Source organism: Homalodisca vitripennis, chromosome 3, assembly GCF_021130785.1.
Source record: "Homalodisca vitripennis isolate AUS2020 chromosome 3, UT_GWSS_2.1, whole genome shotgun sequence".
NCBI classification, from domain to species: Eukaryota; Metazoa; Arthropoda; class Insecta; order Hemiptera; family Cicadellidae; genus Homalodisca; species Homalodisca vitripennis.
In genome coordinates this window covers 31,609,824-31,635,950 of record NC_060209.1, presented here as the reverse complement: position 1 = coordinate 31,635,950, position 26,127 = coordinate 31,609,824, and the positions used below count along the sequence as shown (strand labels likewise).

The window sequence follows — 26,127 nt, the reverse complement described above, 5'->3', positions numbered from 1 at the left end:
GGCTTTTTAGATTTACTTTAATTTGTAGGCAGCTAAAAATGTGTAATCGTTATATATTAAATTATTACGAAGGACAATAATATAATTTTTCGAAATCATACAGAAGTATTTATATAGATAGCAGATTATGCTTGACATGATGTCCAAATTCAGTACGTAGTGTACATATATAAAACACAATTATTCTTCTTTGTAAAAATCCGTTAGTTACTCATCTTCCCTGTAATATTAATCAATAAATACATCAATCCCTAAATGTATACACTTTTTTAGCTCAAGATGTTAAGCTAATTTTTTAAAGAGATTTAACGAAATTACTTCAGAATCATACACTTTTAAACAAACTTGCCACGTAAAGTAATACAGGGATGCATAAGTTATGCCTATAAAATAGTTATGTTATAAAATAGATAACACGATTAAGACGAATTTTTGTAGAGATGAATAATTTTTTATATATGTGTATTGTAGAGTGTAGGTTGGCCACTATAAATCCACAGTGTTTCAAAGCGGATGTAGTGTACTGCATTGGCTCTGTGATGGCAGATACGTCATCAACGTTTGTCTGCGGGTTTACTGTTGTTGCTACGTGTAAGGAAATAGAGATAGTAAGCTTTCAAAAGAAGTCTCCTTTACGTTGTAGTGTTCGTCGTGTCATGTAACGTCGGTAGGCCGAGGACTGTTTGACAGGAGACATTTCAAGAAATATCGTTATTGAGAGGATCTAGTTCATCAAACTTGGAAGATTAAAACCTGCAAAAATGGGAAGTAAGTTGCCTACACCAATTAATTAATGCCTACAAATAGAAAAATCTTAATACTTTGGACTTTCAGGCTCAACTGAATGTTCAGAGTGATAGTTTGTATGACTTCAATATGTTTTAAATTACTTAGGGAAACATATTTTTACTATTGGTAATGGTTATCAAATAGGACATAGTTTCAATAAAACTAATTTTTAATTTTTGACAAAAAAATTAACACTATTATTTGACACTAGACTTAGGGTCATATGGGCCAGGCAAGTTACTCAGGAATGCAAGTACTGAAGTAGTATGTGTTCCATAAAATAAGTGTAGGCTTAGGTTTAGCTGACTGTTGAGTAATTCTATGATTTTTACCCTACTTTAAACCACTTTGAATAATGTGGCTGCAGTATAATAAGTGGCCACAACTGCAATTGAATCATGATTATTTATTTTAAATATTGATACTATCGAATACAACATTGACCTATAGATATTCATAATTAATTATTGCAAGCTTTTTTTATTTGATTAGCCTATATACTGAGTAGGCTAGTGACGTCATTGCCAGCTGTTATTTCGTTTATATAGAGAGAAGGTTAGTAATAACGAGAAGAACAATAGCGATGAATATGCAGATGTTGGCTCAAAATGTATTTTTAAACATTGAACAATGTTTTACATACAAATATCGTATATACACTGACTTCTGCAAAATTCCAAACTATAGAATCTAATTGGAGAACTACAAAGAAATCCTTAAAAACTGGTCTCAGAAATGACTGCATTGATGATCATCTTGCAGAATATAACCTATGTATCGGCAAGTAATGATTAGCCAATTGATGGTAATCCATTCGAGCCTTTTTAAAATGCTATCACACATATGTCTACTCTGTGAAGTAATTGAAAGTACTACAAGACTCAAGAGTATTTTATATACAGTTTAGTTATTTTATACAATTTTAAATAAATACATTTCTATTAAATATAAAAGTATATATATTCTATAGTACATTTAAAAACCTAAAACAATTCAGTTTGTCATAATCGTTCAAATTTAATCCAAAGTAAAATCATGTTTGGAAATACATTTAAAGTGAAATTATGTGTTTGGTTATTGACTAATGGCGGTAAGAACAATGACATATGTGTGTTTCTTGTTTCACAAGGAATTACGTTTGGGTCATTCCATGTCAAATCAACCAATGGTCTGGACCTTGACCTCTCAGATTTTATAACTTTGTGTATATAACTTGTACCTACCAAGACTAGTTAAAATGTAAAATTTTACTTTTTTCTGCCTTTTGGTTTTCAAGTGACAAGCTTCTAAAAATCTACAAAAACAGTTTTTGGCTATGTCTAATATTTTATAAGTAGCCTAATGTAGCTAAGTAAAGTGCTCAAATTTTTGCATTCTTTTCTATTTGAAAATAACCTTTTAATTTGATATATCACGTGACTATGTTTCATACATTTTGAAATTTGTTGAAAGTGGTTTTTGAAAAACCCAAAAAACGTTGTAGTTGATTTTTTTGAAAAAATATGTTATTTACACCATTAGTAACTGAAAATATTTCAGAATGAGATGAAAATGGGTTGTTATTAAAAAAATATTATGTTACCGGAGTACATTGTGGTTTGGTGTGAGCTGCCATTGCCATGTACATTAGGTAAGGTACTGTGTTCCATAATGAGTGAGGTATGAAATAATTATCTCCCTTAACCAGATAATTTTTTTTATATAATTTGGTTGATACCTTTAAATTTGCAAATTTAGTTACATTCTTAACAATTTTTAGATTAACTTTTAGGGGAAATGGGTCAATCCATTTCAAATCACCCAATAAAAAATAAATTTGTTGCTCAACATTTTTTAATTTGCCTAATTTTTTTATTATGAGTTCCCTATGGGTAGACAATCACAAAACACTATTTGAAAAAATTTTACAAGCCATAGTTTTTTCCTGGCGGGCCATTTTTTTAAATGGCGGATTTTGCAGATTTTAGTAAAATACGCGGTTTGCAAAAAGTTTAATTGCCAAGCTATTTTTTTTAAAGATATCAGAATAATCCAAAAAACCAGTGTATTCAGCATAAAATGAACTTCAATTTGACATTTATAATAATGTTTCTTTTGTGCAAGAAAGTCAGTCAAACTTGTTCTGCAAAAATCTCGGAAGAAAATCATCAATTGTTACTTTTTTAAGACCATAAAAGTTTAAGGAGAAAAAAGAGGACTCACTACTAATATTTTATTTCTTTGTTGAAAACTAATATAAACTACCTACTGAAAAAGTTTTAGCCCTGAGAATGCTCTCCTTTATTTTCTAGAGCTTTTCAAAAATGGCCGAAAGCCTAATAATGTCAATTTTCTAGGGTTAATTAACTAAAAAGGGACTGAATGAAAATAAATTAAAATTTTACAAAATGTTCTTTATGCACATAGGAATATCTCATAAAAAAAATTATGACTGAGAGTTAAACTACATTTAGAGATATACAGCATTGAATTTCAGTTAAAAGCGCTACCCTTTTTCTCGCTTGTGCTGTTACCAAGTTAGCAAACAAGGGCTTGTTTTTAAATCATTATGTTAACAATAAACTTATATTTAATGCTCAAAACATTATATTCCTTATTTAAACCTACTTAGGATTTATAATAAAAATTATTTAAAACCAGAAAAATAATGGTATAAATAAACAATACTCATAACCACAAAATAGCACTTGCGCACTTTAGGAAAAAATAATTTGCTTAGATCTATTTATACTGTCAAAAATGTATATGCATTTAAATTTATGTTCTAAAATATAATATTGTCAAATACATTTTATAAAATACATGATGTAAAAAAATATGTGTTAGTACCTGAGGAATATTTTAAAATAGTAACTCATAATCTTAGACAGTGAGAACAATAGGTAAGGAATCATAATTCTTCAACTTAACTTACCGATACAATTTTTGTACTACACTTGCATACAGTATCCACATGATATTGTTCTTCTGTGCATTTAGATTTAAAACATTGGTTTCAATTACTTGTTGGCTGCAATATTTTCATCAGCGAATTAAATAAAGATGATATTCCATTACATAGTTTCTCATTTATGTTATAATGTGTCCTACCAGACACAGTCGTTAGTTCCGTGGAGTCACCTTTCGCACTATTTTCTTAGCAGGCACCCAGGCAGTGTCATTTTTGGAAAGCTGGAAGGCAGTTTTTGGTCCAGAAGGGAGAAAGAAATGTCATCATAGATACAAGCAACATAGTCATTACTCGTAAAAGATGATACATTTGTGAAAAGTATCGATGTTTGATGATCATCAAAGTTTGAGCCTGCAGAAGTAACAAAACATCTTATTTGGTTGCCACTTATGGGGATGTATCTGTGATAGCTTCTTGTTTCTTTCACTGGTAAACAGCATTCCAATCTTTGGTAAGTTTTGTTTCCATTTGCTTGATTTTCGGCTGAAGGAACAAAAATATACTGAACTCCAGTAATATTTTCTCAACAATATTTGAACATATCTTGTGGAGTCAGGATATGTTCAGTGTAAGGTCTTTTAAGTGAAGCTCGTGTAACTTCTCGTTTCGTGGTTCCCCCAATACCATCGCAAGAATTCTTCCCGTGTGATGAGGCAAAGAAATTCCATTTCTGCTTTTAAACTGAAATCATTTTTGTGTAGGCTGACATTAATGAAGTTTTTTCTTATTTTTGTACTGGCTGCTTTGCTCCATCGCTAAAGTAAATTACCATTTCAAAAATTAGGGTTTATCTTCTTTATTTCACTAATTAGGTGATGTTGAAATGTGTACACAGTCGTGGTATTGTGATCAAGATGGTCACTAATTTTTCTGGTTTTAAATAATTTTTTATTGTAAATCCTAAGTAGGTTTAAATAAGGAATATAATGTTTTGAGCATTAAATATAAGTTTATTGTTAACATAATGATTTAAACAAGCCCTTGTTTGCTAACTTGGTACCGCTCAAGCGAGAAAAAGGGTAGCGCTTTTAACTGAAATTCAATGCTGTATATCTCTAAATGTAGTTAACTCTCAGTCATAATTTTTTTTATGAGATATTCCTATGTGCATAAAGAACATTTTGTTAAAAATTTTAATTTATTTTCATTCAGTCCCTTTTTAGTTATTAACCCTAGAAAATTGACATTATTAGGCTTTCGGCCATTTTTGAAAAGCTCTAGAAAATAAAGGAGAGCATTCTCGGGGCTAAAACTTTTTCAGTAGGTAGTTATATTAGTTTTCAACAAAGAAATAAAAATATTAGTAGTGAGTCTCTCTTTCTTTTTTAAACTTTTATGGTCTTAAAAAAGTAACAATTGATGATTTTCTTCCGAGATTTTGCAGAAACAAGTTTGACTGACTTTCTTGCACAAAAGAAACATTATTATAATGTCAAATTGAAGTTCATTTTATGCTGAAACACACTGGTTTTTTGGATTATTCTGATATCTTTAAAAAAATAGCTTGGCAATTAAACTTTTCGCGAACCGCGTATTTTACTAAAATCTGCAAAACCGCCATTTACAAAATGGCCGCCAGGAAAAAACTATGGCTTGTAAAATTTTTTCAAATAGTGTTTTGTGATTGTCTACCCATAGGGAACTCATAATAAAAAAATTAGGCAGATTAAAATGTTGAGCAACATGACCTGGGTGATTTGAAATGGATTGACCCAAAATATAAAATTATTAATTTGGATTTGCAGTAAATATTCGAATAATTAATTAGTAAGAAATAAAACAAAAATTGTTTAAGTTTAAACAATGCACACATAACAACTTTACACAACTATTGGACACACATGAACATCGTCAAACTAAACAATTTATTTTGTGTATTAAACATAATTAATTTTGTCTGCTAAATATAAATGGTCACTCTACAACTCTGTTGTTCATTACAACCTCGTTGCTCAAATAACAGCTGAAGGATTTCGAGTCTGCTGCTTTGGATTGTTTCCCGGTTAAGCTTACTGTTGAACGAAATGGTACAGGCGGCAACGAAATTAATGAATTCGTTGTTCGTTGTCATCTCATTGCTAAAATAACAGGGAGCTTCTCGCAAGATGTTGCGGGTACAACTGTCTCTAGTCTGGTGCTAGTCAGCAACACCGTTGTTTATCCTGTTACGTTGAATAACACCCATCTCTAATAAGTTTTGGGAGTGCTCTCTACTATGTGATACTAGTTATTGTGTGTGGTTTGTAATTGATTATATTTATGAAATAAACATAATACAGTATATGGATGTGCTCTTTAGGTTTGTCAATATCCAGTGGTATAAAAATAAGTGATATATGTAAAAGAAGATTTCTGAAATAAACAAGATAGATGAAGATGTTTTATCGTGTAGTAGTAAAAGTCACACACACAACTAAAAAATTGACAAAATAAAAATAAGTTCAGAAAAGAATTTACTACAAATATAAAGCCAAGAGAACAAGCTGTTTATGATCAGGAGAATCAGAAATTATTCAATAGCTACAGAGAAAGATTTGCAAACACAACCAAAAGAATTTAAAAATTGACAATTTTGTCTGTTTTACCAATAAACTGGAGTATAAAAAAAAATAGAAGTCGAGTTTGGAGTAAGTAATTACATGGACCGTGCTGTAAAAATAGTTACAGAAAAGGGCATACTTTCAACCCCCAATTTTAGACCTTGAAGAACTTGGAAAGAAAATTTTGTAGAATTGGTGAAAGATTTTTATATTTCTTAGCAGATGACTTTAGCAGAATTATGCCAGATAAAAAAAGATTATGTTTCCTTTAGGAATAAATATGGAAAGGTCTAAATACAAAAAGCGATTAACTTTAGCAAATTTAATAGAAATATATAAATTATTTAAGGAAAAATTCTCCATAGGCCGAATTAGTTTTTCAAAAGTTTTGTGAGCTTAGGTAAAAGATCTGTATCCTAATTGAAAAAAAGTTGAACTCATACTGTGTGCATGTGATTATTGCACCAGAACATCAAGTTAATGATGACTGGAGCAAAAATGCAAACTTTAGTCCTGGAAAAAAACCTCTTTGAAATCTTACAACTTCTGTCTGGCCAAGATAATGTGTACAGTAATCCACCTCAGCACTGTTATATGAATGTGTGTAAAAAATGCTCTGGTGGTTCTGATTTGGAAGAGTTGCTGTATCAAAAATTTAACAGTGAAATAATAGATGAAGTTACTTTCAAAAAGTGAGTGACTCATCTCAATTGTAGATATGTGTTCAATGGAAACAGTAGTAAAAAGCACCGATGATTTTATTGATGAATTTTTAGAATCAATTTTAAAGCTTAAAACACATACATTTATAACTAATCAGCAAAAAGAATACTACAATTAAATAAAGGTCAGAAATGAAATAAATGCACCTGGTCCGATATGGAACTCTGCATTTATCATTATTTTTGATCAGATTTTTGAATAAGAATATTTAGATTCTCTCTCAGCCTTGTTTAGCCAGTCACTAGGGTAATTAATATTTGTATAAAAATGTGCACTATTGCTCAGTTTGTATCCTCAAATGTATATCATTCCATAGTTTTCACTAGTTTTTGTTTTTTCTACAAAATAGCCAGTTTTCTTATCCTACAGGTTATTAATGTAAACTTGTTCGTTTTCTGTTTCAGTTAAATTCTTAGAAGTTATAAAACCTTTCTGCAGTATACTGCCTGAGATAGCGAAACCTGAAAGAAAGGTATGTTTATTAGTATTCTATTTGTTATTTTTTAAGAATTTGAAACTTACACAACCATGAAATACATTAGCAAGCACATATTTTATATGCAATAGGTATGTGGATTTTTAGAAGGCCTAAATTAAATTTTGACCTAAGGAATCAATATATTTCCTTTTAATTCTTCTATAAGTATACACTCTCTAGCTATAGTATGATGTTAATGTACATTATGTATTTTTATAGTACAATTACAAAAAAAATCACAACTCTAAACTAGATAAATTTAGACGTCACAACTTTTGTAAAATATATAATCTTTAAATATTTTTCTATTTAGTTTGCAAACCATAATAGAAAGTATATATTCCTGAAGTGAGCATACAGTTTAGTGTACAATGTGTAGTTAGTTTGTATTGAATTTTTTTTGTTCATAAAAAGTTAGGTAAGTACATAATTATAAAATAGAATTTGAAGATATAATTGTTTTTATATGTTATGTAATTTTAGAAGCATGATAAAATTGTTTTACTTTGAAGGTAAATAATACTAGTTAATTTTGTATTCTTCTTTTGAGTAAAACTATGTATAACATGTTATATATTTAGCATTTCTTGTGGTTGAAATAAGCCTTAAGTATAAAAAATTGTATTGGTTGTTCTAAAGCATTGTACTATTGCAGGAAGTTTTGTATCCCACAGAGCTAAACTATTCAGGAATGACAATTTTAAAGTTTTTATTTACTGAGCTTAGAAAATGTTGAATGTAAGTGCTTCTTTGTTTGATGTTTGTTTTAGAGGATAGAAGGATTGTGAAGGAAACAGGATTTTTCCAGACATTTGCTATCGTTGAGAGGCACACTAAAAATTAGTGTTACTGATTTTTTGTATTTATTTTAGGTTTAATAATATGTTTACTGATTTGCCTTCAAATTCTATTGACAAAGTATTGTTACCTAATTTCATGTATCACTAAAAGACTGTGCCATTGTTTAATTTTCAATTTTTGAGTTTAACATTTAAGTTAACAAGTTTTGCATTTAAATTGTTTTTATTAAATCATTTGATAAAGACTAAATCATCTATCATATATCTACTGTTGCTTTCACAGTTATGTTAAATTTATTCATCGTAGCAAATTTGTAAGTGACATTTTTATTTATATTTCTTCAAAGTTTTAATGACAGTATATAAGAATGTATAAAATAAAAAGTCAAAAATAAATATAATTTATACTGCACCAAAATAAATTTGTACAATACAGTACAGCGTCCAGAATGCAAACTAATTGTGACCGGGAGAGGGGAATCTGATTTCCATTTTATTCTGATTTTGGAACATAACCTAAAATACGTAATTATACTCAAAATAGTAGGATGAATAAAAATAAACACTATGTATTAGTTATTGAATGTTACTGAAGAATATTACGGACTGTGGACTATAACTACAACTACACTAATGAACAAGTACAACTGAACTCACTAGTGATAGTGACACAACGTACACAGACAGGGTTAAAAATACAACCGCCAGTGAGAAGGGGAATCAATGGTTCAAAACAACACTCCCTAGGTCATTCATTGTCCTGTCACAGCACCGTGCTAAAATACAGTTCACAAGTAAAAAAAAACGGGTGTTCGGGTTTTTGGTGTTTCGAATATTTTACAGTTTATTTAAATGCAAAACTTTTTAGCTTATGTTAAATTTAAAAATTGAAAAGTATGGTACATAAAAACTTTTGTAGGTGGTACATAAAATTAGTTAATAATACTTTCTCAATAGAATTTGAAGGAAAATAGGTACTTTGGTATTGTATGGAGGCCATTCTGTCCCTTTCTATAACTTGTTATTACACAATGTAAGTATGTTTAGATTACATTCTCATGAATATGTTAGTAGTAGTTCCAAAGTTAAAGTTAACTTTAACAAGTGCTCACGTGATCTGATCTGAATTTGGGTACCATTTTGATTATTTTTTTATTTTTTCGCAAGAAGTACAGGCCACCTAAGTCCCACACTGACAGCCAGGGTCATTTCTGATCGGTATTTTCTAATCTGATGTGAGTAAAGTACTGATCGAAAATGCCCCCAGCCACCCCGCACTTTTGGCAAAAGAAGAAAATCATTCCTTGAGGTAGTACATAGAGTCAAGCTCAGATCATATGACTGCTTGTAATGGTAAATTCTAACTTTTTATATTTATAATACATACGTACATATTTACCTATATATATATATCACGTAATACCAAAGTACCAAAAAATTAGTAGACAAACAGTGTAACATTACAGTTTCTATTATTTTTTTGTAGAATCTGAGAAGAATCTGATAAATACAGGATCAGAGACGACAATAAATTTTCATATTTGCTAAATTTACAAATATAAAAGTACTGTGGTGATGTGTTTCATGGTAGTTTCATTTATCATTTTAAATTTTCTTTTATAAATAGGCTAAACTTTTGTATGAATTGCATCCTTATCCTGAAATCCCTCTCCCCCATTTTTGTCCCATAAATCAATGTTAATTCTTAACCATAAACTTTTCTCTCCTGTGTTTTATCATCAAGTTTTGATACGTTCTTTATTATAAAGATAAGATTTTGGTTTAACATTAAGATTTGTTATAGAACAAATACTAAGGGGGTCACCATTAACTGTCCTACTTAGTAGTGTGTTTGGGATATAGACCTATCTGATACTCTATAGCAGAGATCTTCTCTCACAATGAGGGAAAGGTATTGTGACATTATAATAAACTGATTGTTCTATGTTATTTTTACAGATCCAGTTCAGAGAAAAAGTACTATGGACTGCCATCACCCTTTTCATATTTTTGGTTTGTTGTCAAGTAAGTTTCAAGCAGTGCCTTGTCTAAGTTACGATTTTCTGTGATTCAAACAAACTTAATTGCAACTCCTTACAATGAGTAATTTAATATGATTTAGCCAATTGGAACTGCGTTAGTAAAGTCTTTTCTGAAGTTAAATGACAAGTGATCAGATACATATTGATACTCTAAAAAAATGACTGCTTATCATTATTCTATAAGGGTCATTCAGTAGATAACAATACAACTCACTATACCTCATAAACTGATTTGATTTTAAAATACTTTTAGTGTTTCAAGTTGATATCTTTGTATTTTGCTTCAAGTTGACATCCTTGTACTTCGATTCTAATCACTTGTTCAAAAATAGTTAACAATGGTGACTTCACTAGAGCATTGAAACAGATTAGATTTTAAAGTTCTAAATGTGAAAACCATGAAAGAATTTTGAAAGTGTTTGAATCATTTTAATGTTTACAGTATACCAGTTTAAACATAGCCATTAAAGTTTCAGTGATGAACAAGGAAGTTGATAACTGAAAGTTACATTTTTTTTTCTTCCCTCAATTGTGGTGTTAATTCAGGAGAAAAACATATTATTGTTAGAACTGGTAGCTGGTGAAGTACATGCGAGTGTTGGAACTGTACGTAATACTTATACAGAATAACCTAAAGTACATAAAAACTTGTTTGAGATGGATTCCAAGACAACTTACAGACACCACAAATATATCAGGATTCAAGTCAGTCAGCAGTTAAAAGAGTTGACACTGAATCTAAACTGGAATTAAACACAGAGCTGGAATCTCGGCAGAAAGAGTAGTGCTTATTAGTTAATCCATAAAAAAAAAAAAAAAAAAAAAAAAAAAAAAAAAAAAAAAAAAAAAAAAAAAAAAAAAAAAAAAAAAAACACTCCAAGGCCCAACCTTTTGCATGTAATGTCATACTCAATGTATTCTGGGGTTTGTAGATGCTTTTTTATTGTGACAATCTCGGAAATCAGTGAATTATCAAAAGCTAGACAGTTACAGTTGTTTGCTTACAATCAAAATCATGTCTGCCATTAGAATGAAACATTGTGGACTCAGATATGATTTGGTTTATAATGCATGCACACATTCACCATAAGTAACAAAGGGATTACTTCATAAACTGAGGTGGGAGATCCTTCTACATTTCCCTGCAGCATCTATCCGATTTGACTTCCATATGTTTGGAAAACATTTTCAATCTAATGAAGTAATACTTCATGTACAAAAGGGGCTTTTCAATATCAACCCGGAAACGTTTTTGTCATGTATAAAAGTTATAATAACAATAGGACAAGCGTGAAAAGCTGCTAGAACTAAGTTAAAAAGTACCCAAAGATTTGCATCCATTAAATAAACAATTTTAGCGATAGCGATTGATTACATTACTAATTAAGCGACCCTTTTGTATATGTAATACTAATCAGATTATAATCATTAATTGTTGGGATTTTTAGATTCCTCTATTTGGAATCATGAGCTCAGACTCGGCGGATCCCTTTTATTGGATTCGTGTGATCTTGGCGTCCAACAGAGGAACGTTAATGGAGCTAGGTATCTCTCCCATCGTCACGTCAGGTCTCATCATGCAGCTACTTGCTGGAGCCAAGATTATTGAGGTCGGAGACACGCCTAAAGACAGAGCTTTGTTCAACGGTGCTCAAAAATGTAAGTGAATCATGATGTAATGTGTCAATATTAGACAGATGTAGTTTGAAAATGTTTACATAGCATTTATCGTTTTTCTTGTTGCTCTCTCTTTCTCTCTATTACGAAGTATTATGCTGTAACTTTGTCTAATTATCTAAATAAATATGTCCTCCATAGCACCACAAATGGTAACTTTCCTTTTTTTTTTAAATAAAATGATAGCTTTGGCCTATTCACATAAAAACTTAAAATTTTGTCTATCTCTTTAAAGTTATTTACAAAACACTGGGAATTTTGAGTGCATATATTATGAGAACTTTTAAATATTATAGTTTTCAAATGTTATCGTATAGCTGTTCTTGGTTTAAAATTAATAGTTAAATATAATACTATTAAAACACATAAAAAACTACATTTATTGTTACCTTATCACTTAATGTTGTTCTCTAATATGTAGCAAAATAATTTTTTTTAATGTATAGAAACAAACTACTTCGTTCAACTTTTAATATTAATATATCTTTATAGATTGTATATCTGTAATTTATCGTAGTGGTTGCAAATTTCACTCCAACTAAAATCTACAACCTACAAAATACATTTTCTTTCATGTGTAAATTTAGTTATAAATAGAATAGTTATTAAACCTTCTTCTTCTTCTATGGAACGGCCTATTGCCATGCACTTAAGCCTCAAGGACCTTTTGCACACCCCGGAAGCATACCATGAGGCTTACCTTACACCTCCTTTAAATTAGACTGCACGAATGGATTCCATTAATGTTTTAGGAAAGTAGAGTAATAGTTAATGTTTCTTTTAAAATAATTAAATTTAATACTTAATGTATTGTTTTGCAGTGTTCGGCATGGTGATTACGGTAGGTCAGGCTATCGTTTACGTGATGACAGGCATGTACGGAGACCCGTCAGAGATAGGTGCTGGCGTCTGTTTGCTCATCATCATCCAGCTGTTCGTAGCGGGTCTCATTGTACTACTGTTGGATGAACTGCTACAGAAGGGTTACGGTCTCGGCTCTGGTATCTCACTCTTCATTGCTACTAATATCTGTGAGACCATCGTCTGGAAGGCTTTCAGTCCTGCCACTGTCAATACAGGTCTGTTCGACCGTAACTTGTTATTTTACTTGGTCAGATCATTCATAATTCTATGGGGCGAGTTAAAGTAGAATTTAGTGCCTAGACTTAGCAATAACTTTTTGTGAAATGAATTAACAGAACCTAATTCTAAGTAGCAGTAAGTTATTCACTCCTAAACAGTAAATAAAACTGAATTGTCTTTACACGTTCATTATATATTATTTATGCTAATTATTATAAAGTTGTTTTAATTTGGTCTTTCTGATTACATGTTTAATAGCAAAATTATTTTTAAACTAACAACTGTTGTTTTATTCCAAAAAAATAGTACAAATTATTTTTATTTTTAATTTATTGAAAATGTTATACAAACTTTTAAAATTGGTCAAGTGTAGTTGTTTTTACTATTGCGCACGAAACTCAGATTTTGTAGCTCTCGTACACAATTTTTATTGATACCGACACACACACAAATGTAATAATTCATCTTACCATTTCACCTTTGAAGTATTATAATGTAAAAACAAAATATTATACAAAGAATATACCCCATCATTTCAAAAATGTGTTTTGCTCATATTTTACAGGCTAGCCTTTAAACCTTACTACAGAATAAAATAGTTTCAAATAAAAAATGAAATAGTAAGCTATTTGTGAAATTGGAATTAGAAACATGTTGTAATACCAAAATGCAGCAGGCTGTAATTTTAGGCATATCACAGTGTAAGGAGCACTTGGCAATTAATTACAATTATTTTAAAAAATCAGTATTTTTCTCTTATAGTACATGCCTGTACATTGTCATGATTCATCAGTACTGGAGGAAGAAAATTGTTGGCAAATAATCTGCTGGTATACATTTAAAAACAACTGTTAATTAGTAACATGACAAGTTTGAATTCTTGCTGAGGTCTTGAGTGTACATCTGGTCCACTCTTTGACTGCACAAGTAACGGTCATTAGTCTAAACTAATGGATTAAAATTAATTTACTCTAAGATTTAATCGTCTATTTGAAGGGAGACTGCAGAAACTCTTGTGATCCATTTTCATTTGTGATCACAGTTTGTTCAGAGTCACACAGTATGGTTCACGCTTGAGATTGATAGTTGTTATGTAAAAGGTCAATGTGAACTTCAAAGTAAAATTTAAAATAAATGTTGCCCTGTTTCATTTTTTTTTCCTGTTTCCTGGTAAACCTGGGTTTAACTGAAATTTTTAGTAGTACCTAAACCGACTAGGATCAGGACACCAGTCAGTGTCAGGATATTTGTATCATGGTGATAATCAAATGCTATACACAGTTACTGATTACTATACTACAAGTACACTTACTGGTACTACAGTTCTTAAAATACTTGCCAGCTACTTTCTGCTTTCTGTGTCCATATTATTATATTAGTTAGCATACTTTTACCAAAATATTGGTACCATTCTTACAGCTTTACAACCATACATAATGTATATGTGCTGGTAAACTGTTACAGGTAGGGGAACAGAGTTTGAGGGAGCCGTTATTGCGCTGTTCCACCTTCTAGCCACCAGACAGGACAAGGTCAGAGCTCTCCGGGAAGCCTTTTATCGCCAGAACCTCCCCAATTTGATGAATCTCCTTGCCACCGTTCTTGTCTTTGCGATAGTCATTTACTTCCAGGTATATTGTGTGCATTAGTAACAAGGTTCTTGAAGTGTTTTCACATTTTAATTGTTTCCATTTAAATTTTCATTACACAGTGTAAAAATTATACATTTTAATCTTAAATTTACTTAAGTTTTTAAATGTGCTGATATTTTGGTATTATTTCTTTTTCACTCCAAAAATATAATCATGTAAAGTTTGTTTGGTTACAATTAGAATCTAGTAATAGAGAGGCTAATGTCTTGGTTTCATTGTAGGGATTCCGAGTAGACTTGCCCATCAAGTCAGCCCGTTACCGAGGGCAGTACAGCAGCTACCCCATCAAACTGTTCTACACCTCCAATATACCCATCATCCTGCAGTCTGCTCTGGTCTCCAACTTGTATGTTATCTCACAGGTAATCAACAGCAACTTTTGATGTTAAAGTGTATTGTTTGCTTGTAGATTTTCAATTTTAGTGTGCGTAAGAGACACATTAGATTGGGTTCTTAAGGAAAAGGTAAAATGTATTTTTATTCAGGCAAAAATATTACTGAGGGGATACACGAGGAGTACAACTGAGAAATAATCAACAATTACTATGAAATAATGTTATTTTTAGGAGTACTGCCTCCTTTTAGGGATTTTATTGTACAGTGCTGCTTGCAACTATGTAAAAATAAATTAATGACATGAAATTTCATTTAGTTATTTCTTTAATTTTTCTAAAAAAATTCTGTATTTTTCTAAACTTAATTTAAAATATTAAACAATGGGGTGTATTAAAAACGAAACTTTAAAACAGGTTCTATTAGCGAAAAAATATTCTAAACATATTTAAATAGAAGTATGAAAACATGTTTACGTGCTCAGAACTACTATCTAAATTTTTATCAAATAGTTTAATACGTTTTGTATCTTGTCATTGTGAGTTAAAGCAGGTGGAAAATTGAATAAAAATTAAATGGAAGTAATCAGCTTTTGCTTCGAAACAAGCCAAACCGTTAAAGTGTGTGGATTCTAGGAGTGGATTCTAGTACTGGATTGTGCTACTATGACCCTTATAAACTTGGTGTATGTAACAATTTTAACAATCTAAATTTAAATTTAAGATTGAATAATTGTAAAACATTTATTTTGTGAAATGACTTAATTGACGACATTCTCAGTAGACTTCAGACATTGAGTTGTGATTCCACTCTACATTACATTAAAGATAATGTCCAGTAGGGTAGGTGCTATGTACAATTTTGCAATGGTACAATTTTTATTAGTTTTACTTTTCTTAATACTATAAAAAAATCAAATTATATTGAGTTAATGTGGAAACACAAATCACTAAGTAAATAGAAGTGTTAATTAGAAAGTTTTAAAATATTTTCTTATACTCAACTGAGATTTTAACTTTTAAATGTAACACAAAATGTGATTTGCTTATTTGAAAATGTTTTTATTGAACTTCTTGTCTGAGATTTACTGTTTAGTATTTTTTGTTTTTGTTGAGTGTTATACAAACATATTTGTAGATTATTGGGATTAATAGATTTACTTGTGGTTAAAGTTGAATGAGAGTACCTAAGATTGACACTTGTGAAACGCCAAACTTCATAGACTGCACATGTGAAGTCAAGTCACCTTTTAATTTTGTTACTGATACTGTGAGTCACATGATTGTATCTACCAACTGATTGTTGTCGTTCAGTAGGTATGAAACCCAAGTCAGAGAAGCAGTTAATCATCCACCACTTTTTAATTTTTCAATTTGTACAGATGAAGTATACTATCAAAGCCTTTGTACTATAAATCCATAGATACTCCAATAGTACTTCCCATCGACCAACTTTATAATAGATTACTAAAAATGAGACCAGTAGTAATTTGCCTACCTTCCAGTTCTAAAGCCATATTGAATATTATGAAGTTAATGTATTTTACAAGTATGAAATTAATTGTACATATGCTCATGTATCTTAGACAAAAATAAGGCTATTGGTTGATAATTATTAACGATTACGAATATGGTGTTTGTGAATTAGTATTTTATTTGAAATTTTAATTGGTTTGGAATAATACAAATAAATTATGAATTGACTAAGATTTCTCAATTCTTTTTTGACCTTTTTTATTACTATGATTGGCACTTGGCTTCATATCCGATTGCATTTGTCTTTTTTTTAGGAATAGTTAATTTTCCACATTATTTTCAACTTGAACCATAATTTTATCATTATATTGATATCACTATTACTGGCTTACTAGTCTTAATTGACCAATACTCCTGGCTTGTGCACTAGGTGCGATATCTATCATAGTATTAAAGAATCTTTATTAGTCATCATAACATCATTAAAATGCATTGACATCGTCACCAAAGCTTCAATAGAATATTAGCTCACAATATATTAAATTAAATGCTAATTCAAGTGAAAACCTGACTGGCCGAGATGAAATAATAGTATTTTATGTTTAACTAAGCATGGACAATCAACAATAAATACAGATTCTACAGAAAATAAATTAATAAAATTGGAATAAATTGGTAAAAGATTCAATAATAAATAAGTAAATAGTACAATAACAGACAATTAAAACAGTTAAACATTTATGTAGGCACATTAATACAGATAGGTTTAAAATTAAAAAGAAACATCTATCACAGATAGTGCCAGGTATTCATCTATACTATAAAAAGGTCTAGTTAACAGCCATCTATACATCACTGATTTGGATTTACTAAGCCCATTTACTATGAGTGGTAAGAGGTAGTTTTTTAAACAAACGGATACTGATAAAAGAATACATAGATTGTGATTTGCTTAATCTGTAGTAGGGCTGATCTAAATATAAGCTGCCTCTAGTAGGATATTGATGATGTCATTTCTAAGAAAAAAGTCAAGAAAAAACAGAGAAAAAGCAAGATTCTATTTTACTTTAATCAGACATGAATAAATATAAAGGTTGATAACCGTAAGAATACCTTCCTCCGCAAAAATTTATTTACATGTAGTTAAGGAGGAGACACTATCCAAAATTCTAACAGCCTTTTTCTGTAATATTAATACTTTTGAATATCATGACTGTTACCCCATAGGGTGATTCCATACAATATGGTACTATGAAAAAATCCATAATTTATGCAGATCTAAGATAATCTTTGGGAACAAGTTTATTTAGTTGGCACAGGAATAAAATTACTCTTGACAGCGTACAACAGATACTTTGAACATGGGGTTGCCAATTCAACTTAGAATCTACATTTATACCCAATAGTCTTACACAGGCCTGTAAATTTAAATTATACTTTGTTTACGTAAGATTTTTACAAAGATAAAATAAAATATTTTGTAATTTATTATCATTTAGTAACAGACCATTATATGAAAACCAGTGGTTAGCTTGGTGGAGGATATGAGTCCCCTCTACAAACAAACGTGGAGTCATCTGCGAAAATTACTGAACCACAATCCACATTGGTAGGCAAATCATTTATAAGAACTAAGAATAAGAATGGGCCCAGGACCGATTCCTCTGGTACACTATCTTTAACTAAAGCTAACTCCGAGAGTGTGTTGTTGAAGTACACCTCTGAGTGCGATCAGTCAGGTAAGTTCGAAAGAAGTTTAGCTCAACACTTATTTAATGTCCTCTTATAATTTCTTTCATTAAATTTTCGTGTTGGTTTCATAATAGTATTGAGAGTAAACTGGTTCCATTGAGACTCATAAGACTAAGGAAGTTATTGAGTATAAACTGACATCATCAACAACCCTATCTCATATACTCCTTGGCTGTACCATCTACCAAGTCTGTTAAGATTTTGAAATTATTTGAAGTTCGACATTCAGACAGATTGAAGTAACAAATGTGATTATAATTTCTACAATGTGGAGAAACACATCTATACGGACTGACTAATTCATAAAATCCACTTTTTTATATTCTATTTTTGTAGCAAGATGTTTTTACCTCAGGTTACAGGTTATTTCCTTCATAATCTAACCAAATCATTCCGGCCTTTGAAACTCTGGCATAAAAAAGTAAACTTCATTTTAAATATATAATAGTCAAACTCAATTACTTAAAATAAGTCCTATCTATTTAAAAGGCAATGTTTTCTTTTGTCTCAAAGATTTTTACACATAATTATATACAATTGTGAATATCAGATGATATTTAATATTTTTCTTTCTATTTGCAGATGCTGGCGGTAAAGTTCCATGGGAACGTGTTTGTGAATTTGCTGGGCGTGTGGGCGGATGTCGGTGGTGGCGGTCCAGCCAGAGCCTACCCAGTGGGCGGACTGTGCTACTACCTCTCACCTCCTGAAAACTTGGGCCATATTCTGGAGGACCCAGTCCACGCAGTGCTGTACATTGTGTTCATGCTGGGATCCTGTGCTTTCTTCTCCAAGACATGGATTGATGTCTCCGGCTCCTCTGCTAAGGATGTAAGTTACATTTCATATTTTTACAAGATTTTACTGTGAAAACAAAGATATTAATTTTACCTATAGGTTATTGACAAATCATAAAATAAGTACAAGTAATAAAATATTCTAATACATCATATTCTCAAGGATTGATAAATTCTTTTCTATATGAATAATTAGCTCATTTATCATATCTCTTACCGCCCGGTTTTCTATTGAGGCCTCTCTGGTCCATCTGTCGAAATGTCCTGAGAAATTCTAGTAATTGTAATAGATCCTCTTCGTCCATCGATGTTCCTGCCATTACAACATATCACTATCACTCAACTATCTACGAATAAACATCGGAAAACGCGTTGTAAAATATTAATGTAACCATTCCCGAATACGTGTATGATACAAAGCATGTGGCTTCCAAGTTAGTTTGAGTAATGTCCACAAGAATGCACCATCAATTGGACAGCTATCTCTAGACATTTCTAACATAATAGAACACCAATACCAATACATTAGCTGATACAACAAAAATAAAACAGCTGGTAATATGAAAACGAGTATAATCGGGCGTGGCGGTTGTTCACAAAACTATAGTTGCACGATATATATTGGGCGTGGTGGTTAAAGTTCTGCCAGCCTTGAAACGAGCGTACCACTCAAAAATCTGTGTTCTGCTCAGTGAATGTTCTTCAAAAGCTTCTTGAAGCATTTCAAAAGTTTCTGTTGATGATTTCTTAAGTTTAAAGCAAAACTTGTAGCAAGTCCGTTGCTTAAATTTATCAGCCATTATTTTGTGATTGCTACATAATGATAACACACAACAGCAAAGCATAACTTGTAGATATAACCTAACCACTCACGACAACGAAACTCGGCACAATGACTCAGTGGCTATTGTGGCCGAGGCTACTCGCACACCAGCTTGTATCAGAATCAGAATCAGAATCATTTTTATTGCCATTTTTCTTTACAGAATTGACAAAGTCAGTCATAAAAACAATACATATTACAATAATGTACAGTTTAAAAAACAAAAAACAACACAGTAAAATATACTGGCCTACAAAAGTATGGACATTTCATATGATGGGATATAACGCTAAGCATTAATAGCTACCTCTGAATTCAGAAACTCGTTTACAGAGTAGAAGGCCTGAGTGATGAGCCATTTGGAAATTTTTGATTTAAAAGTTTGCAAATCCAACACCCTCAACATTTCGTGGAAGCTTGTTAAAGAGCTTGATTTGCAAATATTTATGACTCTTGCTGTATTTGGTTAATTCTCATTGTAGGCAAAACTAAGTCATTAGCATGTCGTGTGTGATAAATTATGTATATTGTTAAAACTTGTAAAATCTTCTAAGTTTTCTCGTACATAATTAAATTTTGAAAAATAAAAAATGCATGGAAGAGTCATTATATTATTGTTAATAAAATATGATTTACAGCTATCCCTATAACCTAGACAAAACATAATTCTTATAGCTCTTTTCTGCCACAGGAAAACTCTTTCTGCACCTACACTATTACCCCCATAAAATGTTTAGCATACAACAAATGAGAATGAAAAAAACTAAAGTAAGCAATTTTAAGTAACTTATTACTAACACAGCTCTTTAGTTTACGTAGTAAAAAAACAAACTCTTGACAACTTTGAAATTACATTTTTTTGTATGCTCATGCCAGATAAGCTTAGAATCTAAAGTTATCCCTAAGAGCTTCACCGGTTTCAATATAGAGTCTTGCATTTCAATACTTCTTAGAGAGAATAGTATGTTTTCAGTTTTATTTATCATTCATTTTTAAGAGATTAGACTCAAACCACATAGAAGCTGTATTGATTACTCTATTAGTGTTACTAAGAACATCATGTACACAGTTGCCCTTTACTATTATAGATGTATCATCCGCGTACAATATACGGTATTACAGTTCAAATTGATTGGTAAGTCATTGACATACAAAAATAAATAAGAGGGGCCAAGGACAGAGCCCTGAGGGACCCCAGCAAGGACTTCTTTTACAGACGAATCTTGACCACCAACACTGACCATATGTAGTCTACCACACAAATAAGTTCTGAAGAACTGTAAGGTATCATTACATATTCCATAATACTGCAATTTATTTAATAAAATATCATGAGAGAGATACTGTCGAAAGCCTTGCTGAGGTCCAACAGGGTCTGATTTTTAACACAAGTCTCTAATATTTAGAAAAAACCGAAACAATCGTTATTGTTCTATAATTATCTACACAGGATCTATCGCCCTTTTTTAAACAAGGGGATACTTTTTTGAAAGTTTTAAACAATTTGGAAAAACGTGAGGAAGACAAACTAAGATTAATTACATAAGTCAAGGGCTTGATTATAAGAGGAGCAAATGAATTTCACTATTTTATTGGATAAGCCATATATATCCTCACACTTAGATGGCTTTAAAGATTTAACTATGGCACATATTTGTTTTCTCGTCTATTTCTTTAAAAATAAAACTGACCTGTGAACTTTTAGCATTAGCAAGGTAAACACTGTGTCTTAAACTATTATTATTGTTGGTCTGATACTTACTAAGTATTTCCTTACCAATATTAATGTAGTGGTCGTTAAATTTATCTGGAGCTATCTGTGGCAGATATATCATCAGTACTAAAATGATTTCCTGCTTCCAATTTTATAACCTTCCAGGCAGCTAAGCACTTATTATTTGGCTTCATTGATAAATGTATCATTACACCTTATTTTGGCTTCTTTAATTCTTTCTCTGTACATTTTCTTTTGCAAGTTATAGCAGTTCCTTAAAGCTACATTGTCCCTATAAGCTGGTATTTTCAACATATCCCCCAAGGTATTAACAATATTTCTCATGTTATGGAGAGACTCATCAAACCATTTGGAGTTACCAGTTTTTCTTTTATTTTGTAAATTAACAGACTTTTGAATCATTGGACAAAAGTAATTGTATAAACACATAAGATTATTTTATAAAGTATTCAAAAGCAGCATTAGTGTCTGTAATTTCAAACAGACTATACCAATCAAACTGAGATAATTGTTCAGCAAATGAGTTTACATTATTTTCCTTTACTCTTCGAAAGGAGATCTGTTTCACCATAGGGGTTACAGATGGGACACAGAAATTAAACAGAATCATCTCATGGTCCGAAATCTGGTAATTCCACAGACAGCACCTAAAACAGTTTTTTATCTAGATTTGTAACAATATTATCAATAATATTATTATACCTAGTTGGAGTGTCATTGACATGATATAAATTAAAAGATTTAAGTAAGTTAATGAGCATAACTGTATTAAACATCATTAACTTTTGAAAAATCTATATTAAAATCTGCTCCCAGAACAATCTTACTCTTGGGTTTCCTATTACAAATAAAATGTAGTAAATATTCAAGATAAGTAAAAAAATATGTTACTATTACTATCTGGTGTTCTATACAAGGAGATAAATATTACATTAAAAGTATTTACATATATACAAGCAGCTTCCAGAAGTCTGGGGCAGGTTAGATGTGAGACGTCAATTATTTCAAATTTAATATAATCTTTAATTAAAATAGAGGCCCCTCCATAGGGCTCGCTTCTACAATACGCTGAAGCTAATTGGAAACCACTGGGCACATATAACTTTTACTTCATCCTCAAGGAGCCAATGTTCATTAATTTAGAACAAACATCACAAGTGGCTTCATCCAAGACCACTGCTAATTCGTTTACTTTATTTCTTATGGATTGAACATTAAGATGTAGCACATTCACCCACATATCCTTACCAGACCTCTGGAAACCAAGATCTAAATCACCTCTACAAAATTTTAACACTATTTGAATAGAGGCTCGTCTCTATGGTGGTGCAGCCAGATCTGATAGTGGACAGTTTTCCAAAGAGGCCCGCTCTTCCATTACCCCATCTATGAGAAGCTCAGAATCGAAGTGAAGGCTGTAGCACACGTATCACCATCAGCGTTGGAGTTAGTCATATCCTGTGGTGCTCTCTCACCAGTGTTGTTAGAACATGCTTCCTGTGATGAAGGCAACTGTGAAACAGTCCCCCGGATGCCGACTGTACCATAGATCTTAGACACTTCTATCTCCTTGTCTCCTCCAGTGCCTCACAAATTAGTTTAGCAAGCCAGTACTTGCCTCTTGCATTTAAGTGCATGCCGTGGCGAGTATGTAAATATCTATCTGCTCCACTAGCCCTAACCAGAGAAACATTAGGAAACTCTTGACTAATAGTTTCTAGGTTTTTATTGAATTTTCTAATCTCTTTATTAACACATGACCAATTTTTTAAGTCATGCCTAGTGGGCAAATCTACTAAAAACTATTCTAAAACCGCTGTAATTTGTCCAATGTTTCACTAATTGCATCGATTGCCCTTTGAGCTTCATTGCGGAAAACGTCATTAGATCCACATGCAATGGCAAGCACATCATTAGGACCCAGTTCTTCACCATCAATGTTATCAAAATTCAAAATCTGCTCAGCCAAACCACCAGGCCTAACAAAACCAACAGCATCCAACGATTTAGAGTGTTTATTTAGGTGAAATGTTAAATCACGGCATGGCTGTCAGCACATAATAGCAGTTTTTTGTTTTGTTTGGCTACTTCTTCTTGTATTAATGTGGCATCTTTCCCCTTTTTGAGCAGACGAGTCTTTTCTATGGGTTTTTCTCCAGGTGTGAGTCTGTGAACCTACGTTTGAAGTATTGACAGTGTTAGGTATGATGATACAATCACTTACATCAGACTTGTCACCTTCGAAATCACTTTGGAGCACTTCAAAGGAATTTTTGAAGTGAAATCTGGACTTGACAATGCCTGAATTGCTTTAAAATGCTCGCTGTTTGCCTCCGACCAGAGATTGTGTAAACTTCCTGCCATTCAGTATCAACAGAAGGTGGTTTTTTGATTGTTATTATAGGTAAGAGGGGGAAAGCAATTAAAGCAGGCAAATTTTTTCGGACTTGAAGATTCTGCTGTTTTTGTTGACTTGAACTTTTTTCTTGTAGGGTTTTAATTATACTCTCTAGGGTGCGTATTGTGTCAAGCATTTTTGTGTGTTTCTTCCTTATAGATCACACAACGTCTACAATTCCCAGACTGAAAACAGCCCTCCTTTAAATTGCCCCTGGCCTCCTCTTCAGCATATATAATAAAGTTTTTCATTTGCTTCTTTTTCGCTTTTTAGTTTCTGCTCCAAAGATTTTATTTCATTTAATAGTTGCTTTTCTCTCTCATGAAACAGATTTTTCATTGATTCAATGTTCTCTTCATAATCTTTTAACTTGTCTTCAAGTTCTAGTACATAAATAGAAGTCATGTCCAAAACAATGGCAAGTACAGTCCGGGAACTTCATGATACTCTCGTATTAGTTATTGTAGTTGTACTTGATAAAGAATTATGGTAATGTCACAACAGCAAGTTCAATGATAAATGAAAAAACTCACTCCACTTAAAATCAGTAAAAACATTCGGGATATTTCAAATAGTAAATTTTAAGAAAATAGATGGTCTATACTGGCATATACTGTAGAGAGAGAATATGTGAAAAATCTTGGTCTCAAGAAGGAAGTAATCTCCCCAAAGATACTATAGGCATAGTTAAGAGAAAATAGTCAATCTTCAAAGGCCAATTTTCAAATTTTTCAAATTCAAAATGTCTCATGTCTTTTATATACTTAGGATATAGTATTCAACTCCCAGAGTACATTTTAACATTATTCAGTATGAGAGGAATATTTGAAGTATTGATAGCTCTTCAGTCCTCAGTAGTTTTGAACTGATATACTTTGTTGCTATTTTCCTAACCTCAAAAGTGAAGCGTGTAACAAAGTTTAATTTTTCCAGGTTGCCAAGCAGTTGAAAGAACAACAAATGGTGATGCGGGGTCACAGAGATAACTCCATGATTCATGAATTGAACCGTTATATTCCTACGGCTGCTGCCTTTGGAGGTCTATGCATCGGTGCTTTGTCTGTTCTCGCCGACTTCATGGGAGCAATCGGTTCCGGCACTGGAATCTTGCTGGCAGTCACAATCATCTATCAATACTTTGAAATATTTGTTAAAGAACAGAGTGAAATGGGAGGCATGAGTACGCTTCTATTCTAAGTTGTTTTAAAAACTGTAGGTTTTTTTTATCGTTACTTTAATTTATTTATGTTGGTTAGTGATGGAAAAAGACATTACTTGTCACATTGACAAAGCGCTTAATGAAATCAATTATGTAATTTTGTACTCAAAATGACACTGGTTTAAGTAGTGTCCTGAAAAAATACCTCATATTTTCAATGGAATGGCCATTGCTTACAATAATGTGGACAAAGTCATAAACAAAGGGGTTTTATGTGAATTTACAATTCCGATAGAATCACAAAGTAACGAAAACAAAATCTTTCTATGACTGAATATTGTACTGAAAACTTTGTAAAATAAAAATGCTAAGGTTTTCTAATTAGTTTTTGTTGGGTGTTTGTTAAACATAATAAAATGTGTATATACAACTTGTAAAACTCATATACAATATTATTTCTGAGCTTTTAATTTATTGATGATTGTTGACTAATGTAAGGTTTCAATTTGTATGTAGTAAATGTTTTTTTCTAGTAAATACAATTGTACTACTAAGGTTTAACATGCCAATACTATGTATTGGTAACTATTATAAACAGAAAACATTAAAGAGTTCTAATATATTGCAGCAAAACAAGAGTACTATTGTTCACCAGGAGAGCCTGTGTACATGTGGAGTGAATGTTGTCATTGTGTTGAGGGTGCCTCATCGCGTTCACAATCATCCTTTTCATTCCTCATTGCAACAATTGTATATTAATTTTGTACTGTATAAAAGACACAATAAAATGTGTCCAGAAACAAATTGATATGTGTTTTGATTTTCGCTGGAAACCTTCTTGTATTAATCTTGTCTGAAAATGTTATAATAATGTAAATGTAACATTAGCAAAACAATACCTATTGATCTTTTCATACTTCA

At 31.5% G+C, this 26,127-nt stretch overlaps 1 protein-coding gene across 1 annotated transcript; it reads left to right on the top strand.

Annotated features, from left to right (window-relative positions):
- The first annotated feature begins 571 nt into the window (after positions 1–571).
- On the top strand, positions 572–26,010 carry LOC124356765 (protein transport protein Sec61 subunit alpha). The gene is made up of 9 exons (XM_046807954.1): positions 572–768; positions 7,407–7,474; positions 10,240–10,305; positions 11,771–11,981; positions 12,821–13,078; positions 14,547–14,713; positions 14,956–15,096; positions 18,877–19,125; positions 24,981–26,010. Exons 1-9 carry the CDS (start codon positions 762–764, stop codon positions 25,242–25,244), a joined length of 1,431 nt encoding a protein of 476 aa, XP_046663910.1. The 5' UTR covers positions 572–761; the 3' UTR covers positions 25,245–26,010.
- Positions 26,011–26,127: the final 117 nt, after the last annotated feature.

Excerpts from the sequence above, each read along its gene's own strand:
- LOC124356765 (XM_046807954.1), top strand. Across the intron at positions 14,714-14,955 it reads CGATAGTCATTTACTTCCAG|GGATTCCGAGTAGACTTGCC; the intron begins GTATATTGTGTG and ends GTTTCATTGTAG. Across the intron at positions 19,126-24,980 it reads CCGGCTCCTCTGCTAAGGAT|GTTGCCAAGCAGTTGAAAGA; the intron begins GTAAGTTACATT and ends TAATTTTTCCAG.